General features: G+C 41.2%; 1 protein-coding gene across 1 annotated transcript in view; it reads left to right on the top strand.

Moving 5' to 3' along the window:
- LOC139273164 (rho guanine nucleotide exchange factor TIAM2-like) overlaps positions 1-19,882 on the top strand; it is a 418,212-nt gene that overhangs the window by 226,961 nt on the left and 171,369 nt on the right. The window contains exons 10-11 of the mRNA XM_070889673.1: positions 3,956-4,141; positions 15,059-15,205. Of these exons, the coding sequence (XP_070745774.1) occupies positions 3,956-4,141; positions 15,059-15,205 (333 nt within the window). The remainder of the gene's footprint in view (positions 1-3,955; positions 4,142-15,058; positions 15,206-19,882) is intronic.

Raw genomic sequence — 19,882 nt, forward strand, 5'->3', positions numbered from 1 at the left:
TCTTCAAAAAATAGAATTAAATTTGTAAGACATGACCTTTTTTGAATTTTCATCCTTGTTTTCAAATCCCTCCATGATCTCGCGTCTCACTATCTTTGTAATCTCCTCCAGCCCCACACATTAACTCCTCTTCTCTCCCCCCCGCCCCCCCCCCCCCCAACTCCCCGAGATGTCTGCGCTCCTCTAATTCTGCCCTCTTGAGCATCCCTCATAATTGCTCAACCATCGGCGACCGTGCTTTCTGTTGCCTGTGCCCAACATTCTGGAACTCCCTGCCTAAACCTTTCCGCCTCTCTACCTCTCTTTCCTCCTTCAAGACGCTCCTTAAAACCTACCTCTTCGACTAAGTTTTTTGTCACACAATTTCTCCTTATGCAGCTCGGTGTCAATTTTTAAATCTCATAATACTCCTGAGAAGCTCATTGGGACGTTTCACTACATTAAAAGCATACTATAAATAAATGTTGTTGTTGTAACAGGCCTAAAAAGGGGCAATTTCAGTCCCCTAATAGAACTCTGGCTATTGCTTAGTAGTAATCTAGACGCACAAGTTGCTAATTAAAATAAATGACTATATCAGTCTTTTTTTAAATCTAATGTTTAACTTTTTTAAAACTTTCTGCAGTGAATGTTTTTGCACATTGAATTGGTTTAAGGTCAGTTTTTATATGGAGATCCCAAAAAAGTAAGAGAACACACTGTTCGTCCCTGAGTGTACTTAATTTTATATAATAGCTACAGACTCCTGTTTTCTTGCAATTACTTTAAAGCGGAGAATGGTTATCATCAATGTCATAAATTGAAAAATTTACACTCCTTTATTGGAAATTTTCTAAAAGGAAAGCCACTAGCAGCATGACGAAGATGGTTGTAGTTGATGGAAATCAATCATCTCAGCCCCAGGTCATCGTTGCAGGAGTTCCTCAGGGCAGTGTCCTCGGCCCAACCATCTTCAGCTGCTTCATTAATGACCTTCCCTCCATCATAAGGTCAGAAGTGGGGATGTTCACTGATGATTGCACAGTGTTGAGTTCCGTTCACAAATCCTCAGATTATGAAACAGTCCATGCCCACTTGCAGCAAGACCTGGATGACATTCAGGCTTGGGCTGATGGTGTTAAGTAACATTCACTAGGCAATGACTATCTCCAAAAAGCGAGAGTCTAAAAACATTCCTGAGACATTCAATGGCATTACCATCGCCAGATTCCCCCACCATCAACATTCTGAAACATTACTGGACCTGCCACATAAATACTGTGGCTACAAGAGCAGGTCAGAAGCTGGGTATTCTGTGCGAGTGTCTCATCTCCTGACTCCCCAAAGCCATTCCACCATCTTCAAGGCACAAGTCAGGAAAGAGTTGATAGCTCCAGCTGAAGAACTGGATCAGGCATTGATTGAATGGGATAAATAACCTCTTTCTGTGCTGTAATTTCTATGATGACCCACCAATTGAAAAATTCTTGTTCAGCATCAAAATCATACACTTCCTATAATCAAAATGTTAACTATGACTGATTTCAATTTCCTATCACTGGGGATAAAGTTACCTTCCGAGGAGCATTGCCTAACTTTGCCAATATGGTATGGCATGTTGGGGATCCCTTTGACATACCATCAATCTGTCCACTTGCTTGAGTGAGTGCAACTCCAACAACACTCAAGAAGCTCGACACCATCCAGCACAAAGCAGCCGTTTGATTGGCACCCCATCCACCACCTTGAACATTCACTCCCTCCACCACCAGCACACATGGCTGCAGTGTGTACCATCTACAAGATGCACTGCAGCAATTCGCCACGGCTTCTTCGACAGCACCTCTCAAACCCGCAACCTCTACCACCTCATCATCATCATAGGTGGTAGAGGTCACAGGTTTGGGAGGTGCTGTCGAAGAAGCCGTGGCGAGTTGCTCGACTCGGCGAGTTGCAGTGTACCACCTAGAAGGACAACGGCAGCAGGTGCATGGGAACACCTTTACCTGGAAGTTCATCTCTAAGTTACGCACCATCCTGACTTGGAAATATATCGCTGTTCCTTCATCGTTGCTGGGTCAAAATCCTGCAACTCCCCCCAACAACACTGTGGGAGTACCTTTACCACAAGGACTGCAGCGATTCAAGAAAGCTGTTCACCATCACTTTCTCGAGGATAATTAGGGATGGGCAATAAATGCTGACCTTGTCAGCATTGCCTACATCCCGGAATAATTCCACTCCTTTCCCCCCACTCCCACCCCCACAGCGATCTCACTCTCTCTCTCTTCCCCCTCCCGCCCCCCCCCCCCCCACCACCACCACAGTTTTTTTTAAATTAGGAGACAGGATGATGGTATGTCAAAGGGATCCCCAACATGCCATACCATATTGGCAAAGTTAGACAATGCTCCTCAGAAGGTAACATTATCCCCAGTGGTAGGAAATTGAAATCGGTCATTGTTAACATTTTGATTACAGGAAGTGTATGATTTTGATGTTGAACAAGAATTTTTCAACTGTTGGGTCATCATAGAAATTACAGCACAGAAAGAGGTTATTTATCCCATTCAATCAGTGCCTGATCTAGCTCTTCAGCTGGAGCTATCTACTCTTTCCATTTCCTGTATCTTATGAAATTTCAATATGGTTCCTTCCTCAGTTATCACTTGCGGTAAGGCATTCGATGTTCCAATAATACTGTGGGAAAACATTTTTTCCAGTGTTTTTTCCTTTTGTTCTTGTGCTAATTCTGAGTTTATGCCTGCTCACTTTTGTCAGTGTACCATCCACATACCTGGTCAATTGTGTGTTTTGTGAGCACATCAAAAAAGTTTGCTGAAGATCATGTTCAAAAGGATTGCTTCTGCACTTGAGAACAGATTGACAAGGGCACTGGGACTGCTGCTAGTATCAAGTTGCCTCTTTGCCCGATTATATGTTCAAGTGCAGATAACTCCATAAAGCAGTATGTATTTCAAGAAACTATCATAAGATATTGCCAGAGGGGCTGGGAGAACATCAAATATTCATCCCATTTGTATGTATTTTAAGCTACCATTTCTGCTGTGCAGTATTTTGTCTATATATTTGCTTTGTGTCTGCTTAGCTCAGTTGCTAACATTCTAGCCTCTCAGACAGACAGTTATGGGTTCAAGCCCTCTTATGGACTTAAGCACATAATCTAGACACAATCCAGTGCAGTACTGAGGTGCATTGCATTATCAGAAATGCCATCTCACAGATGAGATGTTAAACCGAAGGACCCATCCAGCAGCTTAGGCAGACCTATAAGTTTCCACTACACTATTTAGAGAGATCTCATGGCAGTATTTATAAAAGAGCAGGAAGTACTTCCAATGTTCTGGCCAACATTCTCCCTCAACCATCACCAAAACAATATATATATGGTCATTCATTCATTTGCTGTTTGTGGGACCCTATTGTGTTCAGTTTACCTACATAACAGGGACTGCACTTCAGAAGTAACTTGTTGGGTGTAAAGCACTTTGGGACTTTCCACAGATGTGACACTACATGAATATAATTTATTTCTGCAAATCATCTAATTGTAAATGAACATCAGTCGCTTTAACCTACACAAAGTGGACTGCTGTTAATATTTTCGTTCTTTTTGATTTACAGAAGGCATAGTGGTAGTCCTATGTGAATTCTAGTAAGCAATTTACGATCGGGGTTAATTATTAGTTCCAAACAATGCTAACTCACCATTAACAGGGTGTGACACAGTCTGATTATGGAGATTGCCATTAGTCCATTTGCGCAAAGGAGTGGTGTTGGAGAATATTGAGAATATTCAAGAATCTTTGAACTTGACATAATAAATATACACATTTTTTAATAAGTTATTTTAAATTTTTTTTAAAGTTAGTTCAAATAGGAAATGCAAATAATCGTTGGGGCTGCATGAATTGGAAACCAGTAATTAATATTCTGCTAATGTTTTCATAACCAGATCCAGCAGTGGGAGCATAACTTGGAGAAGTTTAATGTGGACCTGTTTCGAATGCGCTGTTACCTGGCCAGCTTACAAGGAGGCGAGCTACCCAATCCCAAGAGTCTCCTGGCAGCAGCCAGCCGGCCTTCCAAACTAGCACTGAGCAGGCTGGGCATCTTCTCCGTTTCTTCATTTCATGCTCTGGTAAGGATGGACTGAGGACTTGTTTAAGGGATATTTGGCTTTTTCTATCCTTCTCCTGTCTCACAGCCACCCCTTTGCACATTCAGCCCACAACATAGGGTATATGTGATCATATACTATTACAATATATAGAAATTCATTAGTAAGGGGAATAGTGCCAGAGGATTGACTGACCGCTAATGTGATTCCTATATTTAAAAAGGGCAATGGAACAAGTCCGGGAAACTATAGACCAATTAGCTTAACGGTGTTGGTAGGAAAGATAATGGAATCCTTACTCAAAGATGTAATAGAAAAACATCTAGAAACTGGAAATAATACAAGAAGTAGTCAGGGTGGATTTAAAAAGGGAAGATCATGCTTGACCAAGCTTGTAAATTTCTTTGAAGAGGTAACAGTAACAAAGCTAGGTACGGGTAATATTTTTAGATTTCCAAAAAGCCTTTGATAAGGTACTGCATGGGTAGAGTCGTAACTAAGGTCAGAGCATGTGGAGTCAGTTGACAAGTAGCAGAATGTCTAGAAAGCTGGCTACAAACAGAAATTGGAGAGTAGGGAGTTAAAGGTAGTTACTCAGACTGGCAAAAGGTGAGAGGTGGTTTTCCACAAGTATCGTCGCAGGGACCACTGTTCACCATTCACAAACAATTTGGACTCGGGAAGCAAAAGTACAGTTTCAAAATTTGCGGACATCACCAAATTGGGGAGTGTAGTTAATACAGAGGAGGAATGTGACAAAATGCAGGAAGACACTGGGGCTGAATTTGCGGTCGGAGGCTTCCCACAAGCAGATGCCTCCGATCAGCAAAAAATTCTACAAATTTACCTTCTGCCTCGGGATCCAAGGAGACATGTACTCCTGGGCCTCTACACTTAGGCCTGCATAGAGGCCCGCGTATCCCAGAGGTGCATGCGGTTCTTGAGCACCCCTGGGATCACGTGGGCTGGCCAACCAATCAAAGAGGGGAATCCCCATTCATGTTTATGGGGATTTCATATATATGGAATGCTCATAAGCATGAATGGGGATCACATTAAAAAAAAAATACATCTAGACATCAAATACATTTTTTTAAAAACATCACATTTAAAAATAATTAACATGGCATTTAATTAAATATTGAAAACAAAAATTAAATTTTTTTGAAAAATAAAGTTGCATGTTTTAACGGGGCTAAAAATAAATTTACCTTATTGCATAGGGTTTTTAATGTATAAATTATTGAATTTTCTTTTAAAACGTTTTATTAATCTCTTTTACCAGGCATAAGAATTTTGCGGGCATTCGTTGGGCACTCCCTGCCGGTGGAGGCCCTTTTCCCAGGATGCGTGCGATCTGTTAAGAGAATTCTTGACCGATCGCAAATTCCGGGTTTTAGCGCATGCCTAAATCAGGAACTGCACCGCCCCTATGGGTGCATGTACACCTCGTACGCGTCCGTAGGAGTCGCAAATTACGGCCCATTAATAAACCTGCAGAATGGATGTTGTTGTGGTAGACTACCCACTCTTGAGTCTACCAAGTCCAGTAAGTAGAGTTTATTTGAGCATATGCAAGGCAATGAACCCTTTGTTGCCTGGGGTACCTCTATCAACAATACAGAGTTTGCAGCATGCCTTTATAATACACAAGTTACTGTAATTTGGGTTGTTTTGCGACAGTCATAAATCAGTACATACTGTCAACACTTATCACATGAACTTCACAACCCAGTTAATCAATGGAGTTATTCAAGTCCAGCAGGTGTCTCCTGTTATCTTAACTCCTATTAGCCTTGGGGGGGGCCCCCCGTTCCCAAGGCAAGCTTGTCTGGCCTTCATTTTCCTTATCTTCTTCTGAACATAACGACGAGTAATTTTCCCAAGCTTCTAAATAAGTTAGCTGTCTCTAGATACCTGTGGTCAAGTATCCCATCATGCCTCGGTGAAGATCCATTACCATCTACAGCGTTTATTTCAAAGATGCATTTTGCTAACAATTCAAGCATTTCTATTCTAATATTAGCCCCACTTGTCCCACTTCAGTCCCTCCTTTTGGATCCCTGGTCAGGCCCTCCTGACCCAGGTGGGACACCCCCATGATCCTCTACCCACCAATTACTCCAGGGATCCTTCTGGAGTTCAGTGGATTTCAGATCCTTTAATTTGATTTGACTTTAAAGTTCCCTTACAGCTTCACCGAGATCCTAATGACCTAGGCTGGTCCTGAAACCACCATCTCTTTAGATAGCAAAATCATCATTTCCCAACTTCCCCTTCCCTGGGGGTTCTTGGTTGCGGTAGATACCAGAGTGTACCCTTTATTAGCCAGCATTACCATCTGCACCACCTGTGATACCGTCAGTCTCTGGTCCAACAGGGTTGCTGTAAACGCAACGGCCGCTGCCAGCCTCCCTACTTCCCACCAGTTATACTGCATTCTTTCCGCTCTGGCCCGGTTACTAGCAGAGTCTTCCAGTACTCTAGCCACCCCTGTGGCTAGATTAATTTGCACCCTTCCCCTTGTCGTTGCTTGACGGCACTGTTCAATGAACCCTCTGGTAGTGGCGAGGGCCCTTTCTACCACCACCCAGGGCGTCATCGATATTTAATGTACTATTCCGCCATGGGTGAGGAGCAACCTCTGACCCCTTACTCAAATTTAATTCACTGTTCCGGTGTTCCAATTCTGCCCCGCCTGGGGGGGGGGGGAGGGCGGTCTCTACATTGCTTACTTGAGGCAGAGGAATTATTTCCGATGTCTCAGACGTGTAATTAGCAAATTAGCTTGAATATAGATAAGTGTGAATTGGTACATTTTGGTAAGACGAATCAGAAGGTGACATTTCTAGAAGGGTAGAACTGGAAACCAGAGAAGTTATGTTAAACTTGTATGGGGGCAATTTTCATCACCATTGAGCACCCAGTGATTTTTTTTGGAGTAATCGGTATTTTGAAATTTTACACACCGTTTTGACACCAGCACCGACTGTCAGACCCAGGTTTTTGGGTACCAGATATTTTGCCGCTGGTCTGCGTTTAAAAGGGATTCCGCTCCGTTTCTGGCCATTTATTCCAGTTTCCCCAACAACTTTTCAAAAAGGCGCAGAGTGACCTTGGGTACCGCTCTCTAAAAGCCTGACCTTAACTTAAGGGGATCGGTGCTCAGGCCAGGCCCGCTGCAATCCCAGGCTGAATGGCCTCCCAGCTTACGGCCCGCTGCAAAATGTAACGTCGCTCCTCGCAGGGCAATGGGAATCAGTAGGGTAAATAATATCAGCACAGGCTTGGAACTGGTGCCTGGAGAAATTGTTCTAGTTTCAATTCAGATACCTGGATTGAAGTAAAAACATATGCGTGTGTGTGTGGGGAGGTTCCACAAAAGCTCCCCTGCTTGTGTGAAGCAACCTCTGTTGTTCCATAATTCTCCCCATTATGTGTTGCTTTGGAATGTGATAGTAGAATGGGAGATGGGTTATTCTTTGGCACTGAACCTGTGTTCAGTTTATGTAGGGTCACTCTACGAAATTGCCCCCTCACATCCTGCCAACAGACTTAAACCTATAAACTAAAGCATTCTTATTCACTCACTCCTGTTTAACGAAAAAGAAATCCTGCCCGCCCTGGTCATTTTTCGGACAGTTATTCCGATGAAAGCACTAATGAGCTTTGATTGCTATTATCAGCGGGTCAGTGTGTGGCCAAGGACAAGCTTCTTTCCCACACTGTTACACACTACGTGCTTTTTTTATTAGCCGCAATATCATAATGAGGGATTACAAATACTAACTGAATTCACTTCTTAAAAAAAAATCCTCGTCCAACTCCCTGGAGGAAGAGAATTGTTCTGGTCACTGCGTGTTCTATTCTAATGTATTTGTGTTCTTTTTTTCCAGTGCATGCGCAAACATTTTTCGGCGCACACTACAAGCTCCACACGCAGAATTGTCCTCTGGTAGCACGGCGCTAAAAATAACTTTTGGTTTGTGGAAACTAACGTTTTTTTGGGGGGGGGAAGGGGAGCAAACTGGGTGGAAAAAAACATACGTTATCGTACGTGGGCATCAAAAATTGTGAAGGTGGAAAATAGGGACCTTAGAACCTTGGTTAGGCCACACTTGGGAGTACTGTGAACCGTTCTGGTCCCAATAATATAAAAAACATATAGAGGTACTGGAGAAGGTACAAATAACGATTTACTAGAATAATACCAGAACTGAGAGGTTATATCCATCAGGAAAGATTGAACAAGCTGGGCCTCATTTCTCTAGAAAACAGAAGTCCTGAGGGGTGACCTAATGGAGGTCTTTAAGGTTATGAAAGTGTTTGATAGGTAGACGTAGACAAGATGTTTCCAATTGTGGAGGAGGCCAGAACTAGGGGCCATATAAATATAAGGTACTCACTAATAAATCGAAATGAGAATTCAGGAGAAACTCCTTTACCCAGAGAGAGGCGACTAGTATAGATGCCAAAAGACTTGTTTCTGCAAAATACAGCACAGAAACAGGCCATTGGGCCTAATTGGTCTCTGCTGTCATTTATGCTTTATTCGAGCCTCCCCCCATCTCTCTCTCTCCATCTAACCCGATCAGCATATTCTTCTATTCCTTTTTCCCTCGTGCTTATCTAGCTTCCCCTTAAATGCATCTATGCTAGTTGCCTCAGCTATTCCATGTGGTAGCAATTTGCACATTCTTCCCACACTTTGAATAAGAAGTTTCTCCTGAGTTCCCTATTGGTGACTATTTTATATTTATGGTTCCTAGTTTTGGGCTCTCCCCATGAGTGGAAACATCTTGGGCTGGATTTTTGGCTCGCTTGCCCCTCAGTTAACGCCCCGGAGTGGGTGGTAAAAGGTGTTTCTAGGCGTTACGACAGATGTCCAGCTTTTACCACCCAGCCGGCAAATTCAGCTCATGGTTTGCAGCGCCGCAAAAACTTACCGCCCCACCCGCTAGTTTCACTGAGATCATGATGTCACTCGTCGTGCAACGCTCTGCTAGCGTCCCGGATGCAAATTTCGGCCCAAAGGTCTCATTAAACGTCCACGCCAGGAAACATATGAAAAACCTGGCATTCCCAGGGTGTGCAGCAAGCGGTATTGGTTGCGTATTTAACTTGAGGAAGGAGGATCCTTCATCGCAGGTCACATTGACTGTAATGGTTGCACACAGCACGCTGCGTGAAGCTCCAACTTGAAAGCAGCAGTTTTATCTGCCATTACAGTGTCCTTACAACTTCAGTGAAAGATTTTACTGGGGGCATTACTAGTTCGCCAGTGTATCATGCTGCATAGTATTGCTAGGCGGCGTCAAGATAGAAGAAGGGCTCTTGACCGTGTTGGCTCACGGATGAAGAGAGGCCGAAGACGTCCGGGGAGGAGGACTTGCTACTCACGGGTTTACAGGCACCATGCTCATACCTCCAGCTCTCTGAGGAGTAGTGTGTGAGAAGGCTGTGCTTCTGTAAAGAAGTGCTGTCAGAGAAATGTCATCTTATACAGGCAGACCAAATGCTCTGGAGGCAGCCTTCAATACTCCCGTCAACAGGTTTCCGAATTCATTGTGGTGTGCTGCATGTTTCACAGCTTGGCCATCATGAGGGGCCAGGCACTGCCAGTGGGGATTCCAGGCCCACTTCAGGAGGAGAAGGAGGAGGAGGACAACAGAGAAGTCTGGTGAGGCCCCATTGGATAGCCACACCATCCACGGGTAATGCTGCTGGACCAAGAATCGCAAGTCGCTATCTCATAATGGGCCGGTCCTCCTAAATGGAGGAAACTGAGGGATGGATCTAATACTGGATACGTGATGTGTCCCCATAAAGGCACATCTCCGGTGAACGTTGGCATAATACACAAGACACAAAGGCAAATGTTCAAACAGACATTTTACTGCAACAAAGTAACAAAAACTCCCCCCACCAAAAGTAAACCATACAATAGATAATGTTATGTTGTAGGGCACTGAGCAACAATGAAGTGCATCAAATCAAAGAAATGATTTACAAGTGTAATCAACGCAAATCAGGGCATCTGCACAATCTTGTCCTGCACACTATTCTGACTTATTTAAAACCGCGATTTTCGGGTGGGGTGCAAAAACTTCCTGATGTAACTGCTGATTTTGCACCCCTGATCATGGAACCTTATTTTTTGCCGAATTTTGCAGACGAGGGCGCAAACTTTTTCCAAGTGGTATCAGGACCGCCCTGCCGCCATTACCGACCCGAAATCACAAAAGCCGAAAGCCCAGCTCCTTTCCAATGCCTACCGTATCAAACCCTTTCATAATATTAAAGACCTCTGTTAGGTCATCCCTCAGTCGTCATGTATCTACAGAACAGAGCTCCAGCCTCTTCAACTTTTCCTGATACGTATATCCTCTCAGTTCTTGTATCGTCTGTGAATCTTGTTTTGTTTCTTCTCCAGGGTCTCTATCATTTTTATAATATGGTGACCAGAACTGTTCACAGTACTCAAAGCCTGTCTAACCTAGGTTCTATGCAAGTTTAACATAACTTCTGTGCTTTTTAATTCTATCCCTCTAGAAATCAACTTCCGTGTTTGTTTTGCTTTTTTTGGCCTTTTTAACCTGCATCACTACTTTGTGATTTGTGTATCTGTACCCCTGGATCTCTTGTTCATTTAGATTCTTATTACCCAAGCTGTATGTGGCCTCCTAAATCTGTGCTGAATATTCTTTATTATATTTTTGGTTCCAGATGTTTTTTTGTTGCATCTTTAAATAAAGGTTCCATATTTTTCCCTACCACCGATATTGAGCTAACTGGTCTATGGTTGCCTGCACTTGTTCTATTATAGAATCATAGAATGATGCAGCTTGTGCTGATTCTTTGAAAGAGCTATCCAATTAGTCCCACTCGCCTGCCCTTTCCCCATAGCCCTGCAAAGTTTTCCCCTTCAAATATTTATCCAATTCCTTTTTGAAAGTTAACTATTTAAGCTGCTTCCAACATTCTTTCAGGCAATGCATTCCAGATCATCATAACTCGATGTGTAATTGTTTTTCCCTCATGTCACCTCCTCTGATTCGTTTGCCAATTCCCTTAAATCTGTGTCCTTTTGTTACTGACTCTTCTGCCATTGAAAACAGTTTCTCCTTATTTACTCATGATTTTGGACACACCTGTCAAATCTCCCTTTGACCTTCTCTGCCCTAAATCTGTCTCAAACATTTTTCAATAGAAATTCATTGATGCTGCAGGACTCCATAAGTGTTGATTTTTATTGCAAAATTATTAAAATTATATCTCGAAACCAAGAAAAACATGTTTAATATTGCTGTAGAATTTGATGTAATTAAAATATACAATCCTTTATTAATTGTAGATCAGGTGACCATTCCAGTCCTGGTTAAATGCCCTGAGGAGTAGATTATCTCGCTTAACAAAAGCTTCCTCTCCTCTTTAAGTTCTCTTACCTGTGAACCAAATGTCTGAAAGAAACCATTATACAAAAATTAAGATGGAAATTGGTGAAAGATAGAAATGTGTAAAGAAGACTGATGTCATGTAAAGCAACCTTTTGAGATGTTGCCCTTTGTGTTTTTTTCCCCCTCCTACGAGCTAACAGAAAATGGGTATAATAACTAGTTGTCTGCATAGTGTATAATACTGAGTCATAAAATGCAAAATATTTCCACTACACCACTTATACAGTCAGCTTTTGGAGAACTGATGTTCTAGAAATGGAAATTTATGATATTCTTCCTACATATCATAAGCCAAAATAAAAACCAATCCCTGTATGATGAGGAAGCATTTCTCGGTAAAGTAAATTTAAGCAAGAACTGAGTCTGCACCTCTGGATAAAAAGCCGTTGTCTAACCACTAAGTTGTTCTAATGGCTGTGACATGGCTATTTTCCTTTACACCTTGATATGGAATGTACCACAAACTGAGATGTTCTTAGATCATAGGAAGTCTAGGACAATAAAGCACCATTCATTCAATTTTATTCCTGCATGTACAGTTCATACTGTGTATTCCAGCAACCTATTTCATCTCCTGAAGGAGGTGCATAACCACATACAAAGCTGTGTGAAATATTTCCCTGACTCCCAGCCCCCAAAATATTGACCTAATATTTCAACTTACACTGTTGTTTAATTCTGACAAGTTGAATACCATGGATGGAAACTCCGTAGTCTCATCAGCTCAGTGACCATTGTGTTTTTAAAGAGTATTTCTACATCTATTTATCCTTCAATATTTTCAACCAGGTGCCCTTTTTTTAATGAGTTAACCAATGTTCTATTCCATATAATCTACTACTCGGTTCCTCTTTGGGAGTAAGCTAGTACTCCCATAAAATGGGATTTTTATTTAGATGCTATATATGCACAGCAATGATGCAAGTTAATCTTCCACATTTTTGCCCTGTTGTGTTTGTAATTTAGTTGTCTTAGGTTTTCTACAGCTGTGGCTCAGTGGGTCGCACACTCGCCTCTGAATCGGAAGGTTGTGAGTTTAAGTCCCACTCCAGGGACTTGAGCACATGAATTTAGATTGATACCAGTGCACTGCTGAGTGCTGCACTGCAGGAGGTGCCGTCATTCGGATGAGACGGTAAACCGAGGCCCTGTCTGCCCCCCCAAGTGGATGTAAAAGATCCCCTGGCACTATTTTGAAGAAGAGCAGGGGAGTTATCCACAGAGTTCTGGCTAATAGTTATCCCTCAATCAATATAACAAAAACAGATTATCGGGTCATTATCACATTACAACAGTGACTACACCCGAAAAGTACTTCATTTGTTGTAAAGCAATTTGAGACATCTTGTGGTCATGAAAGGCGTTATATAAATGCAAGGCTTTCTTTCTTGCACTACTGTGTTCTACACAGTAATCTTAAAAGTAAGTGTCTTCAGAACAATGTGGCTCTTGAGAGCACCAAATGATTTGAATCCATATTCTGAATTCCTGATGGGAGGTTTTGTAAGACCAATATATCATGTGAGATCACAGAAACTTTGGTGTCCTAACTATGATCATTTTAATTCATTAGATCTTCCAATAGTTCATTTTTTTTAAATCATTTTGTTTGCTTCTTGTGCCACTAGAGTTGCTGAGGCTCTAATCAGTTTAACTACCCAGAACATTAATTTAGTGCAGCATGCCAGTAATTAATATTTGTAGTTCAAAAAAAATTACATTGTTGAGAAATGCTAAGGATAAGTAGTCCAATGATTTATTTAAGAAGCCTCTGATGAAAACTAAATCACATATCACCTTTAAAAAGAAATTTATGTAACATGTGAACCATGTGTATGCAAATGCCCTGTATGTATTTTACAGATAGAGTAAATGTGTTCATGATGCTTTGTGAACGACACTTCACTTTTCTCAAATCACCAGTTATATTCTTTAAAATCCAATTAATTGTGATTAAGTGTCACGTTCTTGGCTCCTCCCAATTCTTTAACTCGACCTTTTACTTTAGGATGTAGCTATTTGCACTAGAAAATACTCTGATAGGCTTGCCATGATCACATGACCTGGTTGCTGATTGTCCCCTTTGAGGATAAGCCACACCCAGAAGTTTCTCTGGAATGTGTAATTGGAACCGCCCAACCCAAGTTCTGAGTGACTTTGCAAAGTGTAATTCGAGTCATTCTGACTTCAGCCCGACAGGATAGAAATCACCCATCCCAGCATAGATTCCTGACAACCCCAGCCCAAGTTCATCACACCCCACCTGCCCCCAGCCCCAAATTCCTGCCCCCTCCCAGCCCAAGTTCATTACCCCCCTGCCCTACCATAGATGGGACATTGTGTGTGGGTCACAGATTGTTAATAGCTTTGTTGGGTATGAAGTGAATAGTGACAGTGTCCTGACTTCCGGATTTCATCCAGTTCAATGATGTCCCTTGTAACACTCGCACCGAGCTTTCTGAGAAATCGGGTGTGGGTGTAGGTTGGAAGAATGTGATCCGTTCCGTCCGCCGCTCTCTCGCTCTCGCTCTCTCGCTCTCGCTCTCGCTCTCGCTCTCGCTCTCTCTTTCGCTCTCTCGCTTCCCCTCTCGCTTCCCCCCACCTGCTTCTCCCCGCTTACAGGTCTCCCCCTCCTCCAATGTTTTCTGGGGCCACAAAAATGTTTCAAATAATGCAAAAGCCAGAAGCAGCTCCACGTGACTCATGGTTTGGCCACTTCCGGCTTCCTCATACATCGCACTGTGCATGCGCGACCGAATCGAGGGCCCAAGCTCAAAAAGGGGACAGAGTCCAATGAGCGAATGTGCAGAAGGACACACAAAAACCTAGTGCAAATAGTCACTCTGTTTACTCTGCCCAGGGATGTGGGGTGAGCAGTGGGATTATATTTGGATTGCCAGCACAAACACAGTGGGCCTAATGGCTGCCTCCTGTGCAGTAAACCATTGTGGTTTTATGATGTTAGAATATTTAGTTACGTGCCTACTTGTCAATCTAAAATTCAACTATTTTCAAAACTGGTTGCTCTGATCATTTTGGCTAATTGCAGCAATAAATGTGGCTTACTGAACAAAGCAGCTAAATATGGACCATTCTACAGTTCTGGCAATAAAATCAATTTGCAATCTCTCACTCTATCATAGATATGACACGAAAATTAGGAACCACAAATACCTTTATAGAATTTAAACCCTTCTGAGAAACTGTCAAAGTGTGAGCAGGTTTTGAGGATTCCTGTTTATATTATAATTCCAGTCGGATTTTCCATTCATTTTTAGATAATTGTACTTTATTTAAAGTTTTTATAATTCAAGTTTAATTTAATGACTTTGTTTTTTACATTTTTGTAATGGAAAATACATAAAATTCAGAAGATTTGGGATCTTTAAACAGTCACAGGCTAAAGAAGTAAATTAGTGCCAGCGATGGAAATTTGAAGTCAAATTAATAAATCTCACATGGTTTGTGTTTTCTTTTGAAGAATTGTTCCAGAGATGAAGCAACACTCAGAAAAAGAACGCTGTCCCGGTCTCAGCGAATAAGAAGTAAAAAGGGTTTGTTCTCTTCACTGAAGGGGTTAGATGATCTTGGAAGGAAAGGGAAAGAAAAGAGACCCCCAATTATACAGGCATGTCTTACTCAATTTTTTTGATCAAAAAGTAACATTCAAGAGTTTGTTTGCTTAATTAAACTTCTACGAAGTACTTTGCCTAATGTAATTTTTAAATGTTATCATACAACTGCTATGTTCCATATGGGAGAGGATTTCTTATAACTCAAAGTGAACATTATGAATTGCTTAATACAGGTGGGTAAAATACCTGTTTAAAGAAAATATCCAAAGGGTGTCAGACTAAGCACAAGTCAATCTCCATAATCCAGCTCATTGTTTTCTATTGACTTTTTTGTTGGAACAGGATTGAGTGTATTATTGTTGATTTGGCTCTTTGTGATTTAGGATGACGCATTCTGATCTCCTTTATTCCTGTGAGCAACTATTGGAAGTCTTCTCAGTATTTTGTAATCTACAGAAGTGCCCACTAACACTTAGAGACTTGTACCCTTCATACCAGAAAATACAATAATATTTCAGGAAACTTTTTGTCTATTGATGTAGGATGAGGTGTACTAAATTTCATCCAAACCTATGGAGCATTTGCTAATAGAAACGTTAGTGTCTTGAGGTGTCTGTTCGAATTGTAGGAATGCATCATGATTGGAATTAATCTTGCAGAAGCCAACAGGTGGCCAGTATGTATGGGCGGATTCCCTGACCATTATTGCTTACAGTTGTTACAGCCCATTTTGTTGGGCTGTATATCCTGTTTCAAATAACTAGCAACACTATGATGTAAATAAATGCCTTCATATCTCCCTGAGATGATGTGAGTAGTACTTTAAATCTGGACTGTCACTGGACTTAAAAATACTGTGGTCTTAGGCTGCCATCGTTACCCAGATTCTGTCAGAAGTTCCATCTCCAACTACTTTTTTGCTAAAGTCCAAACTTATTAATATCTAACTTGTGTTAATAAAAATACACATTTTAACTTTTAATAGTTCCACAACTAAGCTTGGATAATACAGAAATAATATTGTATTACACAGTATTTACAGCACAGAAACAGGCCATCCGGCCCAACAGGCCTATGCTGGTGTTTATGCTCCACATGAGTCTCCTTCCATTTTACTTCATCTAACCCTAACCTAATAACTAGCAAACAATATGATGTAAATAAATTGCCTTCATCTCCCTGAGATGATGTGAGTAGTACTTTAAATATCCTTCTATTCAATTTTCCTTCATGTACTTATCTTGCTTCCCCTTAAATGCATCTATGCTCTTCGCCTCAACTACTCCTTGTGGTAGCAAGCTCCACAATCTAACCATTCTCTGGGTAAAGAAGTTTCTCCTGAATTCTTTATTGGATTTATTAGTTATAATTATAGTTATAGTTATGGCCCTTAGTGTTGGACACCCCCACATCTCTACATCTACTCTGTTGAACCCCTTCACTTTAGGTCACCCCCCAGCCTTCTCTCTTCCAGAGAAAAGAGCTCCAGCCTGTTCAGTCTTTCCTGATAGGTGTAAACTCAGTTCTGGTATCGTCCTTGTAAGTCTTTCTTGTGCATTATCTCTATATCCTTTTGTAATATAGAGACCAAAACTGAGCAAGTTTTACATAGCTTCTCTGCTTTTGCATGCTATTCCTCTAGAAATTAATCCCAGTGTTTTGTTTCCATGTTTATTGGCTTTGTTAACCTGTGTTGTTATTGTTTAATGATTTTGTGAAGCTGTACCCCTAGGTGCCTTTGCTCCTCTACCCCACTGAGACTCTATTTTCCAAGGAGTCGGTGGCTTCCTTATTCTTCCTACTGAAATGTAACACCTCGCACTTAACTGTATTGAAATTAATTCGCCACTTTCACTTCCATTCTGCAAGTTTGTTAACACCTTGTATTTTGTTGCAGTGTTTCTCAGTATTAACTATACCCCCAATTTGGTGCTATCCACAAATTTTTATATTGTACTAACGATTCTCGAGGCCAAATCATTTACATAAATGATGAACAACTAGTGGTCCTAGCACTGATCCCTGTGGAGCACCATTTCCCATCTTTTGCCAGTCTGAATAATGACCTTTAACCCCTACTCTCCGTTATGTAGCCTGTTTGCTATCCACTCTGCTACTTGTCCCCTGACTCCATATGCTCTGACCCCTCATCAGTCTACTACTGAAGGCCTTTTGAAAATCTAAATATATTCATCCACTGCATAAGCCATTTCTACTCTTTCTGTTATTTCTTCAAAGAATTCAAAAAGCTTGGTCAAGTATGACCTTCCCGTTTGAATTTCATGATGATTATTCTTTTATATTTCTGATATCTTAATGTCTTAAAATAATACATTACTACAGAAATCCTATTGATATTGGTGTTTGTAATGATGCCCAGTCATTGGTATTTCCTTTTTAACTTAATACCCTGCAGCTCCAGTCTCCACCATTGCCTAAAGAGAGGGGAAAGAAAGAGTTAATTTTGCAGCATTCTCCTCAGTTGCATGTGGGTGCTGCTTTTTTCCCTTATCAGGAGAGTGCTGATGAGCAACACAGGAAGGGACCTTTTCCTCACCAAAGCCTGAAATGGAACTTGTAAATTCAACCTCTGGTGGAGGCGTAAGCGTAGGTGGCAATCTAGTATGGTACTTGAGCTCTCGTCATGCAGTTGAAACTATTAGGGTTTTATTTTATCTGCTTTATTCAAAATTGAGGGCATGCGTTTTTTTTTCAGTTTTTTCAGTTTTGAGCTTGGCGTTATTAACTCTTTACCGGTTAGCAATTTCAGTTGATAATTATATATGTTGGTTTTTTTTTAAATAGGTTAGGTAGGACCTGGAGTAATGCAGACTATTAATTCCAAATCTTGTCAAGTTTTTTTACTTGTATAACTATTTCCTGCATGCCTTACATAATAATAGTCATCCAGACAGATGGAGCCACAAGCTCTTAATTGAATACTTGGGTAGTTACCAATTAACATTGACATTTTGACGGTTGGTCTGTCTCTTTTTTTGACTTAAATGGTGTACTAACAAATAGATGATTGTTGTTAGAGTGATCAGATTGTCTATAGAAGTGTAAATACTACAAGCCCCAGGTTCATAGAACAGTTAAACTGCCACCTATATCTTGCATATCCTTTTATCCAATGTGCTAACGGTTATAATGATCCTTCGTACTTTTGTGCTGGGAGGGCCATCTAAAGGTAGTTAAAGTACAAATCATAGCCAACTGTTTTAATCAGCCCCGTGTTCCCTATTTCAGTATAAATACGCTGGCGCAATTTTTAGGTTTTATAGTAATTGGATGTGATATTTGGCTAATACTGACAGCAGTCGCATGCCAGTATTAACAAACTCTCTCTTTTTCTCCCCACCCCTGCCCCATTCCCACTTCTACATAATGGATAAGTAAAAAGCTGTACTGCAGGGTATACAACCTAAACCATAATTTGAAAGATTTGAACTTAATGGGAAGACTATTATCAGTAACATCGCCCATTCTGTGAATAATTACCTGTTATACCCTGTGGATGTTAAAGAATTTAATATTAAAAGCAGCACACTGTTAAAATAGTTTGTGATGCTGAGATGCAGCTACAAATCCAAATGTTTTTGCTGTGTTTCTGTAACTGGTGCTGTAATCTCTTTAGATTTTCGAGTGCAATGGTGGTCCAGCCTGTGCAGTCTCTCAGTTACCACTGAACTACAGTACTTTTGATGAGGTGAGATACCTAATGCAACATCTGTGCTTCATGAGTGCCTACAGGAATATAAGCATTCTATTACTTTGTAAAACACATAATCAAATACTCCAGCATTTGTGGATGGGGAACGGCCCCTTTGATCACAGGCATTTAGGGATCTTTAAAGAACCAGATTTCTTTTGGACTTGGGTACAATAATGGGGGCACATGCCCTCCCCACCAAAGCTCCATCAAATGGGTATGAGCTCTCCCCCCCCCCCCCCCACACAAAACTAATTGCAGAACTGTCTGCAATATCCCTCCAAGCTCTTTATACATTGTTTTCGGAGGGACTTAATATGTTAGGCATATTTTCATCTTTTTTGTAATACTTTGTGATGATGTATGTAGTAAGGCACGTAGACACTTCTGTCTGTAATTATAGTGAAGGAGGGTCTGAATGCATGTCTTTGAAGTAAATTAAGTGGGATATTTGTATTTGTTCAGATGGCTTTTGAGTTTTATACCTTCAAGGATTTGTGTGCCCCTTTGTTTCAATGCTCCATACTACTTCCCCTCGGTATCGGAGAAAACTCTCTTTAAACATCTGATAAATTAGTAATTGTATTGCTTCTTGTAATTAGATGTCCATTTAGTGTTCTGTGAATGCAAACAGAAATTTAATAAGTGAGGCAGGCCTTTTTTAAAAAAGAATCTTGTCCATTAGTTGAAATATAGATGCTTTTAAACTGCAGCACAAATAGATAAAAATAGGGAATGTACATTTAGCAAACACTAGAATAAGTTGCCTAAGTTTAGAGTTATTGGAGCTGAAATTCAGGCATGCCAGAAAGCTGATGCACCAACGATTTTTTACCTGGTTTTACTGCCGGGTGCAATGAGGCAGCCTTTCGATCGATTTTCTCCACTTTGACTTTTTTTTCGCGTCGGACCGGAAGTCGGTCATTATAGGGGCGGAAGTGCAGTGGTAAGTGCTGGTGAGGGGCGTAAGTTGGGGTAGAATCAAGTCTCCGCCGCTGTCACTCAGCAGCGGAGCAGT

The sequence above is a fragment of the Pristiophorus japonicus genome, chromosome 9 (assembly GCF_044704955.1).
Source record: "Pristiophorus japonicus isolate sPriJap1 chromosome 9, sPriJap1.hap1, whole genome shotgun sequence".
In the NCBI taxonomy this organism is placed as follows: Eukaryota; Metazoa; Chordata; class Chondrichthyes; family Pristiophoridae; genus Pristiophorus; species Pristiophorus japonicus.